Source organism: Mus musculus, chromosome 19 (assembly GCF_000001635.26).
Source record: "Mus musculus strain C57BL/6J chromosome 19, GRCm38.p6 C57BL/6J".
Taxonomy (NCBI): domain Eukaryota; kingdom Metazoa; phylum Chordata; class Mammalia; order Rodentia; family Muridae; genus Mus; species Mus musculus.
The window spans coordinates 45,962,741-45,988,955 of record NC_000085.6 but is presented as its reverse complement, the minus strand read 5'-3'; the positions used below and the strand labels follow the sequence as shown (position 1 = coordinate 45,988,955).

Sequence of the window (26,215 nt, the reverse complement as noted above, 5' to 3'; positions counted from 1 at the left end):
AAAAAAAAAGAGAACCGGCACGTTCCCTGGCTTGTGCCTCTGCCCTGGAGGCCTGGCCGGCCATGCACTGGCAGGCAATGGCCTACCTGTTTTTATCTTTTGGAGACTCTCTGGCCCGGAGCACCCCAAATGTCTCCACCTGTCTCCACCCAGTTAGGTTGGTTCCCTATGGCGAGTAGCTACCACCTCAACCCCGTGCTTCAAATCCCCCACACCTTTGTGGTGCACCTCAGGCAAACCCACACTTTGCTGCTGTACTTTTCTCTCTTGAACCTGTATGAGCAGCTGTGTGACGGAAAATGCAACACAAACTTAGTTCAGAAACGACGGCAACTCAATTGCTGGGTGCAACAACTAAAATCCTCCTTGTAAGCCTTATTAAATCTAAATCCTCCTGATGAATCCTGATGGACCTACCATTGAAGCCAGGAGATGCTTGTAACTACAGCTTGTCCTCACACTATCCCTGTCCAATAGAGACCTAACTCTCTCACACTTTGTCCAACCCGGAAGTCCCTCTTACTTGCCCAGTGATTGGCCTTTATTCTTTAGGGGATTGGTTCACAACAAGTCATCTGAGTATGACTCACTCCTTGTCAGCAACCCCTCCCAGGAGAGTGGAATTAGCATCAACATACAAACAGCACCAGGTCCTTCCACAACACACACTCAGTCTGCTTTTTAATAATTCACTATTCCTAGAGCCTGATCTTCTATATTCACAAGATATTCTTTTAAAATATATTTAAATTATATATATTTTGTGTATGTGTGTATGTATGTATGTATGATGTATGTATGTCCTTATTTATCATGTTTGTATGTGTTCCTGCTGTGGGTGCCTTCGTGTTGTAGTGTATATGTAGAGGTCAGAAGACAACTGGTGGGAGTCAGTTCTCCTTCCGCCATGGGGGTCCAACTCAGCTTGTCAGGCTTCCCTGCAGGTACCTTTCCTTGCTGAGCCATCTCCTGACTCTATTAGAGTGGATGGCGACCAGAGAAGAACATTTAGTGTCTTTACTATTTGCCAGCTGTGTTATTTTGGGCAAGTAAAATTCATATAAGATTATGACAGTGCTTATTCTATCTGATTATTGTAAAGAATAAATGCAGAGTATTTAAAGCACAGAGAGTAGTGCCAAGTGCATAGTAACTTCTCAGGAGTGTTATCTTAATGTATATCACCTCCCACAAGACCGAAGCAGCGCTCTGAGGATAAGGAGGACTAACTGAAGACTTCCACATCCAGGAATTAAAAGAGCAGCAGCGACGGCATGTGCTCTTCCGTCTCAGTGAAGGCTTTCGGGGAGACGGCTTCAAGAACACAGGCCTAAACGGGCAGCAGTGGCAAAGGCAGGTAGCTCTCTGAGTTGAGGCCAGTTTGGTCTACAAAGTGAGTTCCAGGGTGGCCAGGGCTACACAGAGCCCTGTCTTGACTCTCCTCCACCCCAAAGAAAACTAAGCAAAACAAAAACCCAACCCAAACAAACAAATAGAATCTGGATCTACTCTGTTTTCATTTTGAGGAAAGACTTGGAGTAACTGGCCATAACTGGATGGTTAGCTCAGTTGGTTACAGCATGGTGTGAATAGCCACAGAGACGGAGTGCGGATGACGTTCCATACTTGTTTACCAGTCTTTGGGCTGGAAGTAGGGGAATCTGTTTTCCATGCTAATAAGAGGACCTGTGCCGAGGAAGCCTGTGAAAGTAAGCTAAGTCCACGGGCTGGAGAGATGGGAGGTAGCTTGAAAAGGAAGAGTGGCAGAGGTTGCAAAGCCTGCATCTTCTTAGTGATGTGTGTGGTGGGTCTTGCAATAGACTAACTAAACATAACTAAAGATCTTCTTTCTTCAGTGTTAGGAATAGAACTCAGGCTCTCTTTGAAATGAGTCGTCTCTCTTGGGTGTTGAGTGAATGGGTCACAGCAAAATTGTCTCCTCTGAGAACCACTGACTTGGAATGATAAAAACGACCATGAAAAGTTGACTTTTTTTTTTTTTAAGACTTATTTAATGTGAGTACACTGTTGGTCTTTTCAGACACAACAGAAGAGGTAGGTCATTGGATCCCATTACAGATGGTTGTAAACTACCGTATGGTTGCTGGGATTTGAACTCAGGACCTCTGGAAGAGCAGTCAGTGCTCTTAACTGCTGAGCCATCTCTCCAGCCCCATCTTGTTTGTATTTTGAGACAGGCTCTTGACATGTAGCTCAGGCTGATCTTGATCTGGCAGTGACCCTCCTACTTCAGCCTTTTGAATGTTGCAGTTACAGACACGCCATGTAATCCCTGATGTTGTGCATACCTATGCCCATGTGTCATTTTTTGATGCAGGTCTCTCACTGAATGTGAGGTGGTTCAGCTCCCAGTATTGGGAGTATAGGTGCTCGAACTCATTATGTAGCTGAGGATGACTTGGAACACTTGTTGTTTTTTTTTTTTTTTGGTTTTTTTGAGACAGGGTTTCTCTGTATAGCCCTGGCTGTCCTGGAACTCACTTTGTAGACCAGGCTGGCCTCGAACTCAGAAATCTGCCTGCCTCTGCCTCTGCTGGGATTAAAGGCGTGCGCCACCATAGCCCGGCAACACTTGATTTTCTTGCCACCAATTAATGTTGGAATTACAAGCGTGTGCCAGGAGCCCAGTTTAGATGAGCCCTTCTTAAGCTTTATAGAATTTCTGGAATAGGGTTTGTTAATCTCATCATTCACTCTTGGCATAATGGGGTGGGTACTTCATTGTTGGAGAGGGTTTCCTGTGCATTGTAGAATGCTTAGCAATACCCCTGGTCTTTGGACTCTCTCCAGTAGATTCTATTGATATTTCTCTGGGTTAGGACAACCAGAAATGTCTCTAGACATTGACAAGTGTCTTCTGGGGCAGTTAGGATCCAGTGATCTGGAGTGATTGTTAAAAATGTAGGACTCGGGCTGGTGAGATGGCTCAGTGGGTAAGAGCACCCGACTGCTCTTCCGAAGGTCCAGAGTTCAAATCCCAGCAACCACATGGTGGCTCACAACCATCCGTAATGAGATCTGACTCCCTCTTCTGGAGTGTCTGAAGACAGCTACAGTGTACTTACATATAATCAATAAATAAATCTTTAAAAAAAAAAAATGTAGGACTCCCTCTTCAGCTGTGGATAGCCAGATAGACAGACTGTACCTCAATAGAGGAAAATGTAGACTCCTAGTCTTTATCTTAGCAGTCTGATTCAGTAGTGGGAAGGGTTAGGAGTCTATATAGTTAGGAGGTACTTTAGGGGAATCTAAATCAGGGAATCATCGCTCTGTAGTACTGAATGTACTCTCAGACCTGTACTTGAATTATTCCCCATTTCATCTTTCTCTTCTTGGTTTATAGTGTTTGATGTGAACTTGACACAAACTAGAGTTATTTGAAAGGCGGAAACCTTAATTGAGAAAATGCCTCCATAAGATCTAGTTGTAGGGCCCTTTCTCTCTCTCTCTCTCTCTCTCTCTCTCTCTCTCTCTCCCTCCCTCCCTCCTTCCCTTCCCTTCCCTTCCCTTCCCTTCCCTTCCCTTCCCTTCCCTTCCCTTCCCTTCCCTTCCCTTCCCTTCCCTTCCCTTCCCCCCTTCCCTTCCCCCTTCCCTTCCCCCTTCCCCCTTCCCCCTTCCCCCTTCCCCCTTCCCCCTTCCCCCTTCCCCCTTCCCTTCCCTTCCCCCTTCCCTTCCCTTCCCCCTTCCCTTCCCCCTTCCCCCTTCCCTTCCCCCTTCCCTTCTTCCCCCTTCCCTTCTTCCCCCTTCCCTTCTTCCCCCTTCCCTTCCCCCTTCCCTTCCCCCTTCCCTTCCCCCTTCCCTTCCCCCTTCCCTTCCCCCTTCCCTTCCCCCTTCCCTTCCCCCTTCCCTTCCCCCCTCCCTTCCCCCTTCCCTTCCCCCTTCCCTTCCCCCTTCCCTTCCCCCTTCCCTTCCTTCCTCCCTTCCTTCCTTCCTTCCTTCCTTCCCTCCTTCCCTCCTTCCCTCCTTCCCTCCTTCCTTCCTTCCTTCCTTCCTTCCTTCCTTCCTTCCTTCCTTCCTTCGTTTCTCTTCCCCCACCCTCACTCCCCTCTCCCCCAAGACAGGGTTTCTCTGTGTAGCCTGGTTGTCCTGGAACCCAGACCAGGCTGGCCTAGAACTCACAGAGATCCACCTGACTGCCTTTCCAGAGCTGGAATTAATGGTGTGTGCCACCATGCCCACCTGTAGGCTATTTTTTTAATTAGTGATTCTTTGGAGAGGACCCAGCCATTGTGGGTGGTGCCATCCTTGGGCTGGTGGTCCTGGGTTTTATAAGAAAGCAGGCTGAGCAAGCCATGTGAAACAAGCCAGTAAGCAGGTTCCCACTGTGGCCTCTGCATAGCTCCTGATGCAGGTTTCTGTTCTGCTTGAGTTCCTGTCCTGACTTCCTCAATGATGGACTGTGCAGTGTAAGCCAAATAAACCCTTTCCTCTCCAAGTTGCTTTTGGCCATGGAGTTTCATTACAGTGATAGTAACCCTAAGACAATGTCTTTCCATTTATAATCAAGTTTGGTGGATAATTATGCCCAGAGGACTAAATTTGCTCAATTAACATTGCAGCAGTGAGTTAGTTAGTTAGTTTGTTTTTGTTTCCAACTTGACACAAGCTAGGCTCATCTGAGAAGAGGGGACTTCAACTGATAGAATGCTTCCTTCAGATTGGCCTGTAGGCAAGTCTAGGGGACACTTTCTTGATTGATGGATGATTGGTGTGGAAAGGCCCAATCCACTGTGGTCTCCACTATCCTGGGCAGATGTCCCAGGCGCTATAACAAAGTAGGCTAAGCAAGCCATGGGAGCCTGTTAATGAGTATTGTTCTTTCATGATCCCTGCTTCAACTCCTGCCTCTAGGTTCCTGCCTTGAGTTTGTGCCCTGACTTAATGATGAACTATAAGCTGTAGGCTGACATAAACTCTTTCCTTCCCAAGATGCTTTTGGTCATAGTCTTTTTCACAGCAACAGAAGGCAACCTAAAACGTGCATAAAATTGGGCATAGTGGTGCATGCTTGTCATCTCAGCACCTGCATGGTGGAAGCAGGAGGATTAGCCGTTCATAGTTACCCACAGTTTGAGTCAGCCTGGGCTGTAAGAGATCCTGACTTAAAAAATAAGTTAGTGTGATGTCATCTTTTAAGTAATGTTTACAAGGGATTGGAGAGATGGCTCAGTGGTTAAGAGTACTTGTTGCAGCCAGGCATGGTGGCACATGCCTTTAGTCCCAGCACTTGGTAGGCAGAGGCAGGTGGATCTCTGTGTTCGAGGCCAGCCTGGTCTACAGAGTGAGTTCCAGGACAGCCAGGGCTACACAGAGAAACCCTGTCTCAACCCCTCTAACCCCCCAAAATTTTGCTTAACCCTTACTGACACCAGAGTGACGCATTCCTGGGATCTCAGAAGGTTTTCTTGTGCTTCTTTGCTACTGTCTCCCTGCTGCTGTCCCAGCTCTGTCACTGTAGATGAGTTTTGTCTTTTGATCTTACAGAAATGGAATCAGCAGGCTGTACTCTTCTATGTAGCATTTCTGTGAAGGTTAACTGCTGTTTCATGAATCACTTTTTACTTGTTTGTTTTTGTGTGATTTTTTTGTTTTGTTTTGTTTGTTTGTTTGTTTGTTTGTTTGCTTTGAGACAGGGTTTCTCTGTATAGCCCAAGTTGTCCTGGACTTACTCTGTAGTGAGCCCAGGCTGACCTCAAAGCCAGAGATCTGACTGTCTCTGCCTCTCCAGTCCTGGAATTAAAGGCTTGTGACATCATTCTTCCCAACCCTGGCTGATTTATTTACTTTTATTTTATATGCATTGGTGTTTGCTTGAATGTATATATTCCTGTGTAAGGGTGCCAGATCCCCTGGAATTGGAGTTTCAGACAGTTGTGAGCTGCCATGTGGTTGCTGGAAATTGTTCCAGGGTCCTCTAGAAGTCCACTGGCCATCTCTTTAACCCCCATGTTTCATGTATTATTAATGTCTTTTAATTTTCTGTATATTAAATTGTATGACTGTATTATAATTTTTCCATTTTCTGAGATACTTTTAATAATAATTATTCGAGACAGGAATTCTCTGTGTAGCCTTGATTGTCTTAGAGCTCATTCTTCTTCTTTTTTTTTTTTTTTTTTTTTTTTTTTCCAAGACAGGGTTTTTCTATATAGCCCTGGCTGTCCTGGAACTCACTTTATAGACCAGGCTGATCTTGAACTCAGAAATCTGCCTGCCTCTGCCTCCCAAGTGCTGGGATTAAAGGTACAAGCCACCATCGCCCAGATAGTTTTTATATTCTATGTATGCTCATGTGTTCGAATGTAGGTTTGTTCATGTGAATGAAGGGTCTCCGTTCGTTCCGCCTCCAAGTGCAGTTTGGGTGCTGGAGCCCAATCTCAGGACCTCTGCAAGAGCAGCATCAGTTCTTATGACTGAGCCATCTCTTAAGCCTCTCTGCTGAGAAATATTTCAATACTCTTTTTAAAGAATTTTAAATATTTATTATGTGTAAGTGTACCCATAAGTATATATGTGCACACATGAGTAGTTACTTGCTTGCTGAGGCCAAAGAGTGTGGGCCAGAAGGCAGCATCCGATGTCCTGGAACCAGAGTTGTAGGCTGTTGTGAGCCTCCTGTTTGAGTTCTAGACATCAAACTCTGCAAGAGCAGCAAGCTCTTCTAATGACTGAGCAGTTTCTCCAGCTCCCTTAAAACTTTTTACAAATTATTACATTTACTGCGTGAGTGTGTATTTATTTATGTGTGTTGAGGCGCACATGCAGAGATCAGAGAACAGCTTGCAGGAATCCGTTCCTGTGATCCCAAAATGCACCTGTCCTACTGAGCAGCTTTGCCATCTCTTGAGTTCTCTATATATTTGAAAAGCAAGGGCTAGGAATATAATTCAGTGGTGGATCACTTGTCTGTAATGTGAAAGGCCCTCCCTAAGCCAAACCAAACCAAACCTACACACAACCTAGAAGTATAAGATAACCCCTTCGAGAAACTTCACAGAAGCTTTTCAAAAAGGGTTCACCCTAATGTAGGCTCTGGTGTTTCTGTCTGAACCTGTTTGTGTGCTCAGACCTTGGGTTTATTGTACCTGACCTTCTCTCCATCTTCAACACTTTCCCCCAAGGTTCAGGAGGCTGGTTTCCTCCTGTTATTTAAGTCTAGTGTCTTATTTAGGGTTTTATTGCTGTGAAGAGACACCATGACCAAGGCAACTCCTACAAAGGAAACATTTAATAGGGCTGACTTACAGTTTCAGGCACACATAATGCTGGAGGATCAAGAATTCTACATCTTAACCCCAAGGCAGCCAGGAAGAGACTGTCTTCTGCAGGCACCCGGAGCTACCTTCGCACTGGAGCCTGCGCATAGGAGACCTCAAAGCTCATCTAAACTTAGACACATTTCCTTCAACAAGGCCACATGCATCTTCCTACTAGTGCCACTCTCCATGGCCACACATTCAAACACTTGAACCTATGGGGCCAAACCTATTCAAACCATCACACCTAGTGTCACTTTCTCATTGAGATCTTCTCTAATCTCCTAAAGTGGTCCCCTTAGGCAGTTTGTCTTCAAGGCACTTGAAGATGTCTCATCTTAATTGTTTTATCTCCTTGGATGAAAATTCTATCCACAGGTATCTTTTTTAGTCTGTATTTTGTTGCATCCTGGTGCCTGGTCACCTAAAGAATGCTCACTATATTTGAGGGTTTTTTTTTTTTTTTTGATTTATTTGTTATTCTACATAAGTACACTTTTGCTGTCTTCAGACACACCAGAAGAGGGCATCGGATCCCATTACAGATAGTTGTGAGCCATCATGTGGTTGCTGGGAATTAAACTCAGGACCTCTAGAAGAGCAGTCAGTGTGAGCCATCTTTCCAGTCCCCTACCTTGAACTCTTAATGGTCCTCCTGCCTCAGCTTCTGAGAGGTAGAATTAGAGATGCAAACCATCACATCTGGTCAAAGTGTAAGTATTTTTATTACAGTTATGTCTTTGTGTGGGTGCATGTGACCCACGGCATACAAGCGGAGGTCAGAGGACAACTGGGTGGTTGGTTCTCTCCTTGTACCTTGTAGGTTCCTGAGATATGGATTAAGGTCTTCAGGTTTGGTAGTGTCTTTACCCACTGAGCCATGTCACCTGTTAGGCTATCCTGGAACTTCTATGTATATCTCAGGCTGATCTGGACTGCAAGTGTGCACTTTTTTTTTAGAAGAATTCCTTCCCATCTCAGAATTGGTAAACGACTTCTGGTGAGCATTCCCATGAACCAAGTGTTTCTAAGAGAAGTATATGATGTAGTTCTTAGGATAAAGGTGTTTAATACCTGTTTGGAGAAGTTACCTGTGCCTGGTACATTGTCAGAGGTGGGACTCTCCCTTTTTGGCTGTATATATCAGGGAAAGATGATATCTAAGAATCTTTTGTACTATTGGGTGCATCTCTTATATTCAAGTAAAATTTTGGTTTTTATTTGAGAGGTAGTATATATTTTCAAAATTAATTTTATAAAATGAGTTCAATGTCTTTGAGTTTATCTAGAGGTAAAATCAGACCTTTCCCTAGTGTTCTCCTGTTTGTCTTGTGTGGGCCCAGATTTCATACACAGAGATCAGGATTTAAGAGAGCTGGGACTTGGCTAATAAGAAAACAAATGAGGGAGGGGAGGGAATGTATGTAAATATGCACTGGAGACCTGTGGGATTTTAAGTCTCAGTTGAAAAAGAATTGAGAGTTCCTTGAAGATGTAAAGATTCTAGAACTGCTTTTCTATAGGACCAAAAAATAAGTTTAAGTTTGTTCTACAATAGTATTCTAAATTTATACAGTTAAGTTTGAAAGTAGCATATTACTATTATTTTGAAATCATATTTATTTTTGGCTTCTTAACTTCTGTTTTCTGCCTATAGTCTCTTTCCTAGGACTTGTGAAGACAGTCAAGTGCAGTGTGATTTATGAGGCAGTGAAGGGCAAGTGCCCTGCAGTGGTGAGGACCTGATCGATGGAGCACATGAGTCTGTAGTGGACTTCCTGCCCTAATGGTCCTCAGCGCGATCAATATTTGAAATTTAATTTCACCATCGTTCTGTGGGCACTGCGAGCTCTGCAGCCTGCCTTCTTTCCTCCTCTGATGTGTGTGTGGCCAGACTTCTACAACGCTTTCCTGTTTGCTTTTAGATCAGCCCTAAGCTTCAGCCACTGGCACTTTCTATGGATTTAAAATGTATTGTGTTATGGGGCAATTAATATTTTAAGTCTTGATATTACATGATCTGGGGAGGGGGCTAATGAATAAGATCTATAGCCATTATTTATCATTTCTTCTTCATAAAAAATTCCCATTGAATGATATTTCAATAGATTCTGTAGTATCCTAAAGTGTCTGGCCCTGGCCCTGCCTGTCTGCCTGTTCACCCTCCCTCCCTCTCTCCCTTCTCTCCTTCCATTTTTTTTTTTCTTTTAAGATTTATTAAGCCAGGTGTGGTGGCGCACGCCTTTAATCCCAGCACTCTGGAGGCAGAAGGCAGAGGCAGGCAGATTTCTGAGTTCGAGGCCAGCCTGGTCTACAGAGTGAGTTCCAGGACAGCCAGGGCTACACAGAGAAACCCTGTCTTGAAAAACAAAAAACAAACAAACAAAAAAGATTTATTAATTTATTTTATGTATTTGAGTACTTTAGGCAGATGCACACCTGCATGCCAGAAGAGGGCATCAGACCACATTATAGATGGTTGTGAGCCACTTCGTGGTTGCTGAGAATTGAACTCACAGCCATCTATCTCTCCAGCTCTTTAAGACAGTGTTCCCATAGCTCAGACTGGCCTTGAACTCTGTACAGCTAAGGATGATCCTGAACCTTTGATCATCTTGTCTTTCCCTCTGCCTCCCAGGTACAGGCACGAATCACCAGTAATTCAATGCTCCAATTTGTTTTTCAAATGAGTTTTGTTTTTTACAGGCATTTGGTTCATAGTAAAATTGAGAGAAAGGTGTGGTAGTCCATAAGTTCTGTGGTTTTGCACGTCCACAACTTGTCCCATTCTGTATTTGTTACAGTTGACAAATCTATATTGCCGCACACATCATCACCACCTGGAGTTGGTGTCTGCATTAGGTCTATTCTCTGTGGGTTGGAACAAATGCATCCCGAAGTATTTCTTCTGTTATGGTGTCATATTTACACTGTCCTAAAATGTGTCTCCCCCTCCCCCACAGGTTCTCTAGCCATGGCACAAGTAGAGAAACGGGGAGGCTTGCTCCGGAAATCTTCAGCCTCAAAAAAGCCTCTAAAGGAAAAAGTGGTGCTGATGTATGATGAGATTTTCATGGTAAGGCCTGGGCCCCGCTGTCCTGCACAGCTAGATTGGTTTTCTGTTTCTTTAAAAAAAGAAAAATTAAAGTTGTGTTTAATTTATCTCTATGTATGTACACATATGTGTGTTTGAACAAGTACAGAAGACAAGCCACAGTGCATCCCACTGTTTAGGTTCTGAGGCTGAACTCAGACCCTCTGGCTTGGTTCTTCTACTCAGAGTCATCTGGCTGGTCCTTTGTGTTTAGCAAGAGTCTTGCTGTGTAGTTCAGGCTGGCCTGGAACTCACTGTGTAGCTCAAGCTGTCGTCACACTCAGTGATCCTCCAGCCACATCGCCTGGAGCGCTGCAATTATAGGCATGAACCACCATACCTAACCTTGACTCTTCGGTTTTTTTAGTCCAAATACTCTTTTTTTAAAAATCGAGCCGGGCGTGGTGGCGCACGCCTTTAATCCCAGCACTCCGGAGGCAGAGGCAGGCGGATTTCTGAGTTCAAGGCCAGCCTGGTCTACAGAGTGAGTTCCAGGACAGCCAGGGCTACACAGAGAAACCCTGTCTCGAAAAACCAAAAAAAAAAAAAAAAAAATCGAATTTATTTAATTTTATTTGCATTGGTGCGTTCCTTATATTACACATGTGCCTGTGGGAGGGTGTCAGATCCCCTGGAACTGAAGTTACCTCTGTCTCACTTGGCCCTGCGAGAAGGCTTCAGTTGGGGAATTTTTAAGAAAACTAATAGTAATATGCTTCAGAGTATACCAGGGTATGTGGGCAGCTTGACCCTGCTCTGAGTCAAGCTATTCTTCCGTGTCAGTGACTGGAAGGCATGGAACAAAACGGCTACTGCTTTGCTAAGAGCGCAGCTCAGGGCAACGATTGTGAGCTGCCATAAGGGTGCTGGGAACCAAACTATGGTGTTCTCCGCAAGAGCGAAACTTGCAGTTAATCTCTGAGATATCTTTTCAGCTCCCCAGATATCTTTAAGAAATATTATTTATTTATTATTTCCATGGAGTATGTGTGGAGGTCAGAGGACAAGATTGTGGTAGTACATTCTGTCTTTTCACCTTTGTGTGGGTCCCAGGGGTTGAACTCAGGTCACCAGGTTTTTGAACCTATACTGTCTGAGCTATCCTACTGACCCAACTTTTCTCTTTTAAAAAAGATTTGTCAGTTGGGTGGTGGTGGTGGTACATGCCTTCAATTCTAGCACTCAGGAGGCAGAGGGACAAGCTCAGATTCCTAAGAGTTCTAGGCCATCCTGGTTGGTCTATAGAGTGAGTTCCAGGACAGCCAGGGCTACACAGAGAAACCCTGTCTTGACAAAATGTCAGAAGAGGGAATCGGAATCTGATACCGTGGAGCTGGAGTTACATGTGCTTGTTAGACGCCTGATGTTGGTGTTTGGACTAAAAATCTGGTCCTTTGGAAGAGCAGCAAGTGGTTTTAACTAAGCTGTCTCTTCAGTCTTGTGACTCATTTTTTAAAAAGATTTATTTTATTTATATGAAGTCCCTTGTAGCTGTCTTCAGACACACCAGAAGAGGGCTTAGGATCCCATTACGGATGGTTGTGAGCCACCATGTGGTTGCTGGGAATTGAACTCAGGACCTCTGGAAGAGCAGTCAGTGCTCTTTATCACTGAGCCATCTCTCCAGCCCTCGTGACTCATTTTTTTATGATTATTTTCCTTCCTTCCTTCCTTCCTTCCTTCCTTCCTTCCTTCCTCCCTCCCTTCCCTCCCTCCCTCCCTCCCTCCCTCCCTCCTTCCTTCCTTCCTTCCTTCCTTCCTTCCTTCCTTCCTTCCTTCCTGTGTTTCTTTTTCTTACCTAAAGAGCCTCTCCGTTTTTAAAATGATAGATGTCCTAGGGATTTTCTTTTGTATCTTGAATTCTGTAATTTCAATTTCAGACATTTTAAGAAAGAAGCATTGCTATATTCTATCTCAAGTTATTGGTAGATAGAATAAGTAATCAGACATCCTCACTCTCTAGTTATGTGGGGGACTACAGAATTATTCTGTATTAGATTGGATATTTATTTCAGCCTTCAAATATAAATTAGAAAAATACATACATACATACACACACACACACACACACACACACACACACACACACCATTCCATTTAGGGCTATGTAGTGAGATCCAAGTTGGAGGTGTCAGAGAGCAGCTGTTTTCTTCTTCCATCATGCAGTTCTTAAGGATCAAACTCAGGCCATCAGGGTTGGTGCCAAGGGCCTTTACCTGCTGAGCCATGCTGCTGGTCACAATACTCTCTCATTTCATAGATGAAGTCATTTGTCTCAGAACAGAGGGATGGAACTCCATCTTGACTTGTAACTAACCCCCACTTTCAGCTTTGCCACACTCAAAATAGTGCACTCAGATGAAACACTTCTAATTATTGGCAGGCCTTAAAATCAGAATTTGTGGGTTTTTTTTTTTTTTTTTTGAAACAGTATCTTGTTAGTCTGGCTTGGGACTTAATGATAGTCCTGTCTCAGCACCCTAAGCATTCAGGTTACATTCCTGTGCACCGTATCTGGTTTATTGAGAACAAATTCAGAGTAGATACAATACAGAGAAGATAAAAATAAGTAGATAGTGGAATCTTAACAGGACTACTTCTTATTTTGAGACAGAGTCTCATGTGTCACAGGCTGGCCTTGTTATGTACCTGAGGGTGACAGAGGGTGTGTGTTTGTGCATGTAGTTTTATTTTAAAGATTTATTTTTGTTTTATGTGTGAGGGTATTTTGCCTGCATGTATGTGTACTGTGTGTGACCAGTGCCTGAGAAGGCCAGAAGAAGGCGTTTGGATTTCCCGGAACTGGAGTTAGAGACTTTTGTGAGCTGCTGTGTGGGCGCTGAGAATTGAATCCAGGTCTTTTGGAAGAATAGCCCAGGTTCTTTCCAGCCCTTATTGATTGATTGATTGATTGAGACAAGATCTTTCTATGTATTCCTTGCTGTTCTGGAACTAGATATGTGAACCAGGCTGACCTTGAACTCATAAGAGATCCACCTGCCTCTGCCTTCCAAACACTGGCTTAAAGGCTTGTACTACTATGTCTGCCGGCCTAACTTTTAATTTTTATTTATTTATTTAAAAGAGAAGTATTTAAAGGAAATGTTTTGAGCCATGTTTTACTTTCAGTGTAGGGAATATATATCCATACACTGCCTATGGAAAATGTTGTTCTCTTTCTCTGTTGTTGTAGTTTAAGATAAAGACAGCATTTTCAAAGTTAAATATGACAAGTAAAGCTGACAGTATTTTTTGATGTTTTTTGAGTTTGCAATAAAGTTGAACATGCTTATTTTTTTATTTCAGACGGAGGACCCCAGTAAGTGTAGTCCACGGTTTTGGGAGGAACTCTTCCTCATGAAGGTAGGAGCAGGTGGCATGTTGGAGCTCTCTGCTAGGTAAGATTGTCTTATGTGTTCTGAGTGCTGCCCTGGCAGTCCGCTCAGGCCCTCATTGTCTCTCTGGCAGGTGAATTTGGAGTATCTGGAAGGCAAGCTAGAGTCCCTGGATGGGGAGGAGCTGATGAAGATCAAGGACAACATTAACTGCTTATTTCAACACTGCATCCAGGCTCTGGGGGAGGAGCATCCAATCCGAGTTGTCAACGCCTTGCAGGTACAGGCTGGGAGTCGGGGAGCTCTGTGTACCAGGAGAGCAGAGCTACAGCTCACCTGTAGAAGCTGGCGAGCCTTTAGGTGTCAGATTTGGTTTGGGGTTTTTTTCCTTTTTAGTTCTAATTTTTTAAAATAAAACATCTGTCGTGTTAGCCATCTTCTTGTTATATTTAGTTTTTAAAAAACATTTATTATAGGCTGGAAAGATAGCTTATTGGTTAAGAGCACTGGCTGCTCTTGAGACAACCAGGGTTCAATTCCCAGCACCCATATGGCAGTTTAGAACTGTCTGCAACTGCAGTCCTAAGGGATCCAGTGCGCTCTTCTGGCCTCTGTGGACACATGGCATGTATGTGGTATACAGACAGGTGTTCAGGTAAAACATAAAAATAATTAACACATTTATTACTATTAATTTAAATTATGTGTCTTTGTGTCATACGATTACAGGTATCTGTAAACCAGAAGAGGATATAGAACCCTTTGGTGCTATAATTACAGCTGGTTGTAAATCACCCAACTTGGGTGCTGTGGATCAACCTTGGGTCTTCTGAACGAGCAGCATGTACTCTTACCACTAACCCAGCTCTCCAGTCTAAGCTAAATAGTTTCCTGCATTATTATTATTATTATTACTATTATATTATTATTTGTGTGTGTGTATCTGTGTGTGGTGTATGTATATATGTTTGTATTTGCGGAGGCCAGATACACTGGATATTTTCCACAATTACTTCATACCTTGTTATTTTTATTTTTTTAATAATAAAAAAAAATCTTACTGGAGAGGGGTCTAGAGAGATGGCTTAGGAATCAATAACACTTGTTGCTCTTATAGAGGACCTGGGTTCAGTTCCCAGCAGTTACATGGCTGCTGACAGCTGTTTGTAATTCCAGTTCCAGAGGATCCAACGTCCTTTTCTTCTTACATAGTGGTTTCATAGACACACATGTAGGCAAACATCCATACATGTAAGCTAAAAGATAAATCTCTAAACAAATTTTATTGTGGGTACCCCTTTAATCCCAGTACTTGGGAGGCAGAGGCAGGGGGACTTTTGTGAGTTGGAAGCTAGGATGTTTTGTTTTTTTTTTTTTTTCTTTCGAGACAGGGTTTCTCTGTGTAGCCCTGCTGTCGTGGAACTTATTTGGTAGACCAGGCTGGTCTTGAACTTAGAAATCCACCTGCTTCTGCCTCCCCAGGTGCTGGGATTAAAGGTGTACGCCACCACTGCCCGGCACTAGGTTGATTTATATAGGGAGTTTTAGGCCAGCCACATCTATGTAGTGAGATCCTGTCTCAAAGTAAGCAAAAATAACAAAAACTGTATTTACCTTGTATAGTGTGTATGGGGAGTGGTCATGCCACAGTGCTCCTAGAGGCTGTGTGATGATTGCTTCTTTGCTTCCACTTGTACCTGGTTCCAGGTATCAAGCAGGTCGGGTCACCAGGCTTGTAGGGCAAGCCCTTTGCCATCTGAACCATTTCTCCAGCTCCTCACTTTTTTCCCTTCAGAGATGGAAGTGGTATGTCTATTACTGTCTGCCTTATTCCCCAGATATAGGGTCACCCAGCTATAGCTCACTGTGTTTTAGTTAGGTTAGTGGCCAGAAAACCCAGGCAACCCTCTTGTGTATGTGTACACTCATGAATGTGTGTTTGTATGTATATTCGTATGCATGTTCATGTCACAAGCATCTGTGGAGTCAGAGACCAGCTTGTGAGAGTTGGTTCTTTTGTCAGACTTGGCAGCAAGTGCCTTTATCTGCTCAGCTAGCTCTCTGACCCTCACCTTGAACTACTGATTGTTCTTCCTCCATCTCTTCAGTGCTGGGATTACAGGTGTGCTGTTGTTTATTAATTTTGTGGGTTTTATATGTTAACACTCAAGCTGTTTTCAAATTCAGAGTAACAGAAATTGAAGGCTTGGCTAGTCAAGACGTAGTTCTGTAGTTGCAGTGGGAGGCTACAGACTTAGTGTACCCCTAGTGTGGAGACTTCTTCTCTAGAAAGAATTCTTTTTCTCATTTCTGCAGACCTTGTGTGCACTTATTCGAGGAGTCCACCAGAAGAATAAATCTACGTCTGGATTTGACATCATTAATATGCTGATGGGCTTTGACAAGGCAGAGCTGTGCATGAAGGTGAGGCGCCAGATGTGCGCATGACTGCACAGCTGTCTGACAGCTGATGTGAATATTGCCTGCAGTCAGACATACTAGGAGATTTACCTTCTCTTCTCTTCTCTTCTCTTCTCTTCTCTTCTCTTCTCTTCTCTTCTCTTCTCTTCTCTTCTCTTCTCTTCTCTTCTCTTTTTCCTTTCCTTTCCTTTCCTTTCCTTTCCTTTCCTTTCCTTTCCTTTCCTTTCCTTTCCTTTCCTTTCCTTTCCTTTCCTTTCCTTTCCTTTCCTTTCCTTTTTTGAGACAGGGTCTCTCTACATAACCCTGGCTGTCCTGGAATTCACTATGTAGACGAGGCTTGTTCAAACTTAACAGAGATCCACTTGCCTCTGTCTCTTGAGTTCTGGGTTTAAAGGTGTGAACCGCCATGCCCAGCTTTGTCTGACATTTCTGAACTTAGATAAAATATGAGAAGTTACAAGGTCAGCGATTTGTGGTGCTGGTGATCAGTCCATGGTGTTCGCATGGTGGGGGCTGTCACGCAGAGTCCATCCTCGCCTGCTTTTAGGTATTTGATACAGGGTCTTACAGAGTTGAGGCTGGCTTCAGACTTACAGAGGGTAGAACCTTTTTAAAAAACATTTTTTATACTTTATTTTTAGGTTTATTTATTTTATGTTTATGAGTGTTCGTCTGCATGTAAATCTGTGTACTTCATGTGTGCTTGGTGTCTGAAAGGTCTGAAGAGGGTATTGGATCCTTTCGAATTGGAGTTATGAATGATTTTGAGCCTGTTGAGGGTGCTGGGAACCGATTATGGATCCTCTACAATAACAACGAATGTTTTTAAGCACTCAACCATCTTTTCAGCTTGTCTGTCTCAAGTTTAAAAAAACGAAAACATTAAGTATAAAGAAAAGCCATCAGAGACCACTGTGCAGACAGAGGGAAAAGCCATCAGAGACCACTGTGCAGACAGGGAAACCAGCTCCTGAGGCAGCCTCTTAGTGATGTTTCCTGGGTGCCCTGAGCCTGACGGGCTGGGACTCACTTACACATGGATTCATTGCAGAGGGGATGATCCTCTGGCCATTGGAAGAATTGTTGTGTGCCTGTCTATGTAATGTTTGTGAGCACGCACGCCATGGTGCACACGTGCAGGCCGAAGTCTGACTCAGGTCATCAGGCTTGTGTGGAAGCATCTTTACCTGCTGAGCCATCTTGCTGGCCCTCCTCAGTTTTGTTTTGTTTTGTTTTGTTTTGTTTTGTTTTTTTGAGACAGGGTTTCTCTGTGTAGCCCTGGCTGTCCTGGAACTCACTCTGTAGACCAGGCTGGCCTCGAACTCAAAATCCGCCTGCCTCTGCCTCCCAAGTGCTGGGATTAAAGGCATGTGCCACCACACCCGTCCCCTCCTCAGGTCTTTAGTGTCTTTCTTTGTATGCTTTATACATTTGAAGAGGCAATTAATTATGCAAAGTCTCCAAGTTTGTTCACAGGATAAGTTATTGTTTGAGCCAACTCTCAATGAGGCAACTGATGTATCTCTTCATCAGTTTCTGAAGTAGTCCCAGTTCCTTCTATCGTTGGTCATAAGTGTATAGTCTGCACTGCAGCCCTTGGTCATTTCTCATGTTCAAATAAGCTTCTTCATTTTTGCTGAGTCTGATGAGACCCAAGAGCTCCTCTTGATATTAGCAGTTTGTTGACTATATCTTTTGCTGTGTTTCAGACTTTGTGTCCTTTCTTGCCTCTTGAGATAACTGGACATTAAAGTCTTGATTTTTTTTCCTTCCATCTTCCAACTGTTGGGGTTATGGCTGTACACCACCATGACCACACCAGTTTTCCTTTTGAGATGGGTCTAGTTATGTTGCCCAGGCTGGCCTTGAACCTATGAGTTCAAATAATTCTTCCTGTTCCAACCTCTTAAGTAGGCTCAGATTGTTGGCACATGCTATGATGGTTGGCTTGAATTAAATTTTTGGAAAAGATTTATTTATTTATTTACTTAATATATATGAGTGCTTACTCTATTTGTATGTATGCCTACATGTCAGAAGAGGACGTGGGTAGGATCCCATTCCAGATGGTTGTGAGCCACCATGTAGTTGCTGGGAATAGAACTCAGGACCTCTGGAAGAGCAGCCAATGCTCTTAATTGCTGAGTCATCTCTCCAGTCCCTTGAATTAATTTTTTAGAATTATGCTTATGAATTTATTTATTTGCATACTTGCAAACATGTGGAATAGTTGAGAATTTGGTTCTGTCCTTCCACCCTGTGGGTCTTAAGTATTGAACTTTGGTTGTTAGGCAAGTGCTTTTATTCACTTGCTAACCTTTGAAAAAATTTTTATTAGATTTCTTTTTTTTAAATGCTGTATGTGAGTGTTTTGTGTGCGTATGGTTGATGCCCTTGGAAGTCAGAGAAGGTGGATGTGGAGTTATGGATGGTTGTAAACTGTTATGACAGTGCTAGGAATCCAACCTGGGTCCTCTGTGAGAGCCTCCAGTGCTCTTAGCCTCCGAGTCACTTCTCCAGCCTATGCGCTTCGATTTATTTGTTTATTTTTTGTTTTCAAGACAGGTTTTGGGGTTGGGGATTTAGCTCAGTGGTAGAGCACTTGTCTAGCAAGCACAAGGCCTTGGGTTCGGTCCTCAGCTCCAAAAAAAAAAAAAAAAGAAAAAAAGAAAAAAACCCCAAAATAACAAAAAGATCGGGGCTGGTGAGATGGCTCAGCGGTTAAGAGCGCCGACTGCTCTTCCGAAGGTCCTGAGTTCAAATCCCAGCAACCACATGGTGGCTCACAACCATCCGTAATGAAATCTGATGCCATCTTCTGGAGTGTCTGAAGACAGCTACAGTGTACTTACATATAATAAATAAATAAATAAAATTTCTTTAAAAAAAAAAGAAAAGATCAAGACAGGGTTTTTTGTGTAGCCCTGGCTGTCCTGGAACTTGCTATGTAGACTAGGCTGTCCTGGAACTCACAGAGATCTACCTGTCTTTGTCACCCAAGTGCTGGGATTAAAGGTGTTTGCTACAACCACTTGGCATGGATTTTTATGTCCACTGTTTTGAAACTATGTTAGTTTTTCTTTTTCTTCTCCCCTTACCCCACACTGGGGAATTGAACCTAAGGTTTCATTCATGGTGCATAGACAGGGCTTTAACACTAAGACACTATCTTTTTATTTTTTATAATAACACTTTAATAATTCACATATCATATAGTTGATTCTTTTTTGGGTTTTTTTTTTTTCCCCCCGAGACAGGGTTTCTCTGTATAGCCCTGGCTGTCCTGGAACTCACTCTGTAGACCAGGCTGGCCTCGAACTCAGAAATCCACCTGCCTCTGCCTCCTAAGTGCTGGGATTAAAGGCGTGCGCCACCACCGCCCAGCTCATATAGTTGATTCTTAAATTGAACAAGTATCACCACTATAAATTTTTAAACCAGTTTTGTTTGTTTGTTTGTTTGTTTGTTTCGAGACAGGGTTTCTCTGTGTAGCCCTGGCTGTCCTGGAACTCACTTTGTAGACCAGGCTGGCCTCGAACTCAGAAATCAGCCTGCCCCTGCCTCCCAAGTGCTGGGATTAAAGGCATGCGCCACTGCCGCAGACCCTCTGGTCCCCTGTGCCTGCGTAGGAAAGAGTCTCTAGAGTTGATGGGCAAAGATTATGATGTAGTGACAGACAGCCAAACACACAAGAGAGGTGTTTAATCTGAATGTAATTTTCCAGTCGAGCATCAGACTTTTATAATACAGAATAAATTGCAGAACAAGGCACATTGAATTTTTCCAGGTGCAAAAGGAGTGACTTCAAAAGGAACCAGATAAATGTATAACACTAGAGATTAGCACAGATGCAAGGAGTGACTACAAAGGGAATTTGTAGGGACCAGATAAAAGTTTACATTAGAGATTAGCACTTTCTGCCAGGCAAGAGTTTTGCACTTAGAGTTAATTGCCTCAGGGTAGTTAACTCTTGACACGCCTCAAGAATAATGTAGTGTCACTGACCCCAAAATTCTCTAGGCCTCGTTAATTCTTATCTATATCTGGAGACTGTCCATTTTCAGTATAGTATACTAATTTGCTCTTGGCATGGAATGTAGTCTGTAATAAGAATTTCTATCTCAGTGAGAATTTTAGTCTCTATCTGTAAACAGCTGAGTAAAATGGCAAGTGCTTAATTGTTTACTGAATGGGTTAAGCTCCTTGCTGCTATCTGGAATCTAAGAACACTGGGAAAAGGCTTTAGCTATGTTAGAATACAATCTTAAAAGGCATTTACTATAAGGTGATGCTTAATAAAGTGCACGTGAATCTATACACTAGATTAATGTGGTGGAAATTTGAATATAATGGGTTAGGGAAAGAGATGCCATAACTCTGGGAGTAAAATTTCCCTGGACTCTTATCCTCGTGAAACAGCTTCCAGGCTTTTCACCTGACAAACCGATCCAAACTGGAGAGTTGGCTTTCGCCAGAATATCCAGGAGGAGAGTCCTAGAAATTCATTTCTCATGAGCAGCTTTTTGGCATTTCTGCCTCACAAGCTGACTCCACCAGAGTGCCCTGACACGCCACCACTGCCTGGCTTAAACCAGTTTTGATTGCCTTCTCTCCACCCCAAATTACGTTCCTTCTGACTACTGGGATTATAGACCTGTGTCTTGTTTATGTTCAGGATTGACCCAGGGCCTTGTGAAAGCTAGGCAAGCATTCTGTCACATAGCACATTTCTAGCCTCTGCTCATCCTCATGTGCCTTGAGTATTCCAAAGTCTATCTGTGTGCTTTTCCTTCTCAAGAAAGTCAGTCTCTCTCTCTCTCTCTCTCTCCCTCTCTCTCTCTCTCTCTCTCTCTGTGTGTAAGAGACAGAGAGAGACAGCGAGAGAATGTATGTGTGTGTGTATGTAAGAGAGGGGGGCAGAAACACAGAGAGAGGGAGAAAGAGAGAGAGAGAAAGAGAGAGAGTGTGTGTCAGGGGAAGGGAGAGGTGCCTGTGTATGTGTTTGTGTGTGGGTGCATTGCCTGTAGAAGCCAAAGGTCAACATTGAGTGTCTTCTAATCGAATTCCACTGCATGTTTTTGAAGACAAGGTTTTTTACAGAACCTTGAAACTTGTTAGTTTGGCTCGACTGGCTGGTTCACAAGCCCCAGGGTCTTCCTGTCTTTGTCTTCCTAGTACTGTGATTACAGGATGCACTACTGTGCTAAACCTACATTTTTCTGGTGTGCCGGTGCATGCGTGTGTGCGTGCGTGTACATGTGAGTTGAGGCTAGGAGTTGATATCAAGTGTCTTGTTATTACTTTATTAATAAACTTCACTATATTTATTGATTTGTGTGTGTGTTTGTGCACATGCATGCCATGGTATATGTGTGGAGGTCAGAGAAATTGAAATTGCTTTTGTCTTTCCCATTAAACTAAAAACCTGTTGAAAGTAGATATCTAGGTCTTACTTTGAAAGTATAGGGTAGATGCTCACATGTTCATTTGACTGAAGTATCTTATATTTTATTTTAATTTTGAGACAGGGTCTTTATGTTTCGCAGTCCTGGTTATCCTGGAACTCAGTGACTTGCTATGTATTTTAGACAACGCTTTCCCTGCCTCTGCCCCTGCCCCCCCAGTGCTGGGGTTAAAGGCGGGCATCAGCACATCCAGCTGAAACATCTCGTTTTGAAATCCCAGCATTCTGAGTCCTTAATTTTACTCTTCAAAAAAAAGATTTATTTGTTTTATGTATATGAGGTTTGTTTTGTTTTTGCCTGCATGTATTTATGCACACCATGTGCATACCTGATGCCCTTAGAGTCCAGAAGAGGCTGTTGTATCCTCTGGAATAGGAGTAATAGCTGAACCACCATGTGGTTACTGGGATGCCATTTCTCTAGCCATGAATTCATTTCCTTTATATAATGTAGATTATTTTTTCCTTCCTCCCTCTAGCATAGTATGAAGGCTTCATCTTTCAATTAGTTTATGTCTAAAGGCTATTTTTTAGTGTAAGCCTCACATTGTCAGTTGGAGTTGGTCCTGATGAACCCACCTAGCTTTGTTAGACTGATCAGATGTCACTGATGCTCAGGTGGCCTGTGGTGAATTGATACTATGCCTGTCACCTCTGTAGTGTGCCTGCATCTTGCACTTTCTAAAACAAGTAAGGAAGTTCATGTATGGTTATTAAACCAATAGGTTTCCCTTTTTCAAAATACTTCATTGTTCTGATTTTAAAGTTTCCATATGTACAAAGCTTCAAGCATTCATGTAGTACAAGAGTGAATTCCTTATTGTGCTCTGCAGTTGTTCTAAAACATTTTACCCCAAGTAGTTAGACTTTGAAGTGAAGTCTTTTCTTTAATCTTATAAGGCCTGGACCAGGGCAATGTTACGGTTGATTCCTGTTATTCACATTATCCTTTGTAACATGATACAGTACAAGATGGGGTCTATGTGTTACTTGATTTGCTTTAATGTTTAATGTTTCTTTTCCTCAGAACTTGATGGAGAGTTTGGATTCATTACTTTGTGCAGAAGGTTCTGAAAGTCTGAAGAGTTTATGTCTGAAACTTCTTCTTTGCTTGGTGACTGTAAGTGACCTTGTATGTTTGTCAAGGGTAGTCATTACAGCTGAATCAAGCCTAGTCGAATGATTCCTTCCAAAAATAAAAGAGGAACTCTCTCTTTGGGTATTATAGCATTCCTTTTGGTCTGAACGTATAGAAGGAAGTTAGTTGTATGTAGTTTTGCTATTTGGAATCTATGGAGCAGCTGCTGCAATTTTTAGCCTGTAGGCTCTATGATTCTTAACCACTTTATTTTTTTTATTTTTTATTTTTTGGTTTTTCGAGACAGGGTTTCTCTGTGTAGCCCTGGCTGTCCTGGAACTCATTCTGTAGACCAGGCTGGCCTCGAACTCAGAAATCCACCTGCCTCTGCCTCCGGAGTGCTGGGATTAAAGGTGTGCGCTACCATGCCCGGCTTACCACTTTATTTTTTATTTTACTTAAAAATTTAAAAAATTACTTTTATTTTGTATATCTCCTTCCCCACACATAAGTCATGTTGGTCACAAATTTTAGGAGTTGTTTTTTTTTTCCTTCTACCATGTGTGACCTGGGATAGAACTCAGGTTATTAGGCGTGGTGGCAAATGTCTTAACCCGTGGGACTGTCTCCCTGTTGACACATACCATGTCAGAAGGCTGTTCTAGGAGAACCACCATCTCTAAATTGTCTGAGTTTTCCTTTCCCTTGTGTCTCACTTGAAAATGGTTCTTGGGATATTTTTGTTTGCTCTTGAACATTTCTGTTTCACTTAGCTGCTAGGGTAGGAGTTACACAGGAGCTGTTGTGTGCCTTTTACAGACCTTCAAAAGCTTTCTATTGCATTCAGGTCACAGATAATATCAGCCAGAACACTATCCTGGAATATGTAATGATCAACAGTATATTCGAAGCAATTTTACAGGTAGGTCGACTTTCTGATGACTTTTCTCTTTTACATAGTCTATCCCTTAAAATTTTTCATCTGCCGTCCCAGGAGCCAGGACTTGGTTATACCCTCTGCCTCTGTTTACAGATACTGTCCCATCCCCCAAGTCGTAGAGAGCATGGGTATGATGCTGTCGTCCTCTTGGCTTTACTGGTAAATTACAGAAAATATGAGGTAGGTGGTTTACAGTCGCTGTTTTCCATAATCATTTTGCTGGACTCGGCCATTTCTAAAAGATCGCTTAATGTGGGAGACATGTTCTTGGCAAATTATATTTTTCTCTTTTCACTTAAAAAGTTTTATTTATTTTTATTGTATGTATGTGGGTATTTTGCCTGCATGTATGTCTGTGTACCATGTATGTGCCTGGTGCCCATGCAGGCCAGAAGAGGGCATCAGAGCCCCTTGAATTGGAGTTATACATAATTATGATGGGAGTGGTGTAGGTGTTGGGATGGAATCCACAACTTCTGGAAGAGAAACCAGTGCTCTAAACTGCTGAGCCCTCTCTCCAGCCTCTGCCCCCCAATATTTCTTTTTAAAAAAGAAACAGAGTCTTGCTATATAGCCCTGACTCTGTCTTCATCTCCCTCTCCCTCCCTCCTTCCCTCCATCCCCCCTTTTACTTCTTCCCTCCCTCTTCCCTTCCTCCCTCATTCCCTTAATTCCTTCTTCAGTTCAATACAGAGTTTCACTCTACAGCTCAAGCTGGCCTCAAGTCTGTGGGGAGTTGTCCCTCAGTGCCCGAGTGTTGGGATTACCAGTGTGCCACCATACTCAGGGGTTTTGTTTGTTTGGTTGGTTTGAACTTTTGGCTCTTAGGAACACCCCTCCTCCCCTCTCCTCTCCCCCTCCCGTTTTTGAGACAGGACTTTGCTGATTAGGCCACATGCCTGCTGTTCTTGTACTTGGTTTGTGGCCTAAGCTGGCTTCTACCTTTCAGGAATCTTCCTGCCTCAGCCTCCTCAGCCTACAGACTTGTGCCACCATGCCTGCATCATTGAGTGTAATTCAGATAGCCTGGGAGAGATGGGTAGCTTACCGTAAGGAGGAGAGGCTGTGAGAAGGAAGTACTTGGAGGGACCGGAGTGTGTAGGACAATGCTGATGAACTGGAAATCCCGAGAGCTGGCCACTTTTATTCTCTTGGCAGAACTGACTATGAAGTATAGATCTACAAATAAACAAGTACTTTATCGCCAATACCAGTTTTTTTATTGGCAATCTGAAAGGGCTGGCGAGGTACCCACTGTGGTTGCTGTCCTGTGTAAAGCTTCTGGGCCTTCTGAGAACAGTATAAGGTTCATGACTCACCAAAGGATGGTACCCTGGACTCACAGGCCCTTACAACAGCAAGGAAAACAGCAGAGGAAAGTTAAGAGGTTGTGCTCTGTGTGACAGCAATGTGCTGATGTCAGTACTGAGTGTTTCACAGCATGTTCATGGAAACAGCCATCCTGAGCCAGTGGCTTGGCTTTTCTAAGTGCAAACTGAACCCTGGCTTAGCCCCGTGGGGCCCCGAAATGTCAGCCTGAAAAATGGGAACCAGCCAGTAGCTGGAGAAAACTGTATTTTTACATCTTTGCTGTGTCAGAAACTCCAGGAGAATGAATATACCCGGGAAGGGCAAGGCTAGTGGCTGCAGTTTCTTTGAGATTTGAAGTTTTGAATATGTCACTTACCAGATGCTATTAAAGAATTGCAATTGCAGTAGAATAGGAAGGCTTTGACAAGAGCACCAGTAATGCCAGATGAGCATAGCAAAGTTAAAGGCCAGTGAGATGCAAGCCAGGAGAAGGTGTGCTAGGAAGAGTATTTTAGGGCTGGAGAGATGACTCAGCAAGTAAGAGCAATGACTGCTCTTCTGAAGGCCCTGAGTTCAAATCCCAGCATCCATATGGTGGTTCACAACCATCCATAGTGAGATCTGATGCCCTCTTCTGAGGTGTCTGAAGATAGCTACAATGTACTTACATATAATAAATAAATAAATCTTTGGTCCAGAGTGATCTGGGTCAGAGAGAGAAGAAAAAGTGACTGAAGACAGCTACAGTGTACTTATATATAATAAAGAAAATGAATCTTAAAAAAAGAATATTTTAGCTACTATAGTAGTCAAGCTCATGCCCAGTAAGGCAAGTTATAATCCTTTCTAGAAAGAGGTACAGGTATCAGAGACCAGCTAAAAGCAGAGAAGGCAGAAAAGTGTTAAGATACACGAAATGAGGAAAGAGCTGGGTGTGCTAGGGGACCCCCCCCTCCGCCTGCATTTGAGAGGAGAGGCAGGTGAGTTTCTGAGTTTTAACCTGGTCTACAAGAGCAAGCTTCAGAACAGTAGCCAGGGCTAACACAGAGAGAGCCTGTCCCCAAAAAACCAAACCAAATCAAAGCAAAACAAAAGGAAATCAGGAAAGGACATCATGTGCAGTCATTCCTCATTGTAATAATGCAGTCTGTTTTAGAGACAATGAAAACTGATGGGGAGAACTTGGAAATCTAGGACCCCAAAGTTGAAAACAAATTAACAAGGAAGGAACAGCAAGTATAGTCAGTGAGCTCTACTTCTGTCTGAGCGTCTCTCATCCTCTCTGCTGGGTG

The 26,215-nt window shown here is 43.2% G+C and overlaps 1 protein-coding gene across 4 annotated transcripts in view; it reads left to right on the top strand.

Moving 5' to 3' along the window:
- Window positions 1-26,215, top strand: part of Armh3 (armadillo-like helical domain containing 3) — a 181,271-nt gene that overhangs the window by 9,677 nt on the left and 145,379 nt on the right. For all 4 annotated transcript variants that reach the window (XR_386511.3, XM_011247345.3, NM_198296.2 and 1 more), the window contains 7 exons: window positions 10,244-10,356; window positions 13,681-13,737; window positions 13,843-13,989; window positions 16,026-16,133; window positions 22,622-22,714; window positions 23,520-23,594; window positions 23,706-23,792. Coding sequence is in view for 3 of the 4 variants with exons in the window: in XM_011247345.3 (XP_011245647.1) it covers window positions 10,255-10,356; window positions 13,681-13,737; window positions 13,843-13,989; window positions 16,026-16,133; window positions 22,622-22,714; window positions 23,520-23,594; window positions 23,706-23,792 (669 nt within the window). In the remaining variant the exon portion in view is untranslated. The remainder of the gene's footprint in view (window positions 1-10,243; window positions 10,357-13,680; window positions 13,738-13,842; window positions 13,990-16,025; window positions 16,134-22,621; window positions 22,715-23,519; window positions 23,595-23,705; window positions 23,793-26,215) is intronic.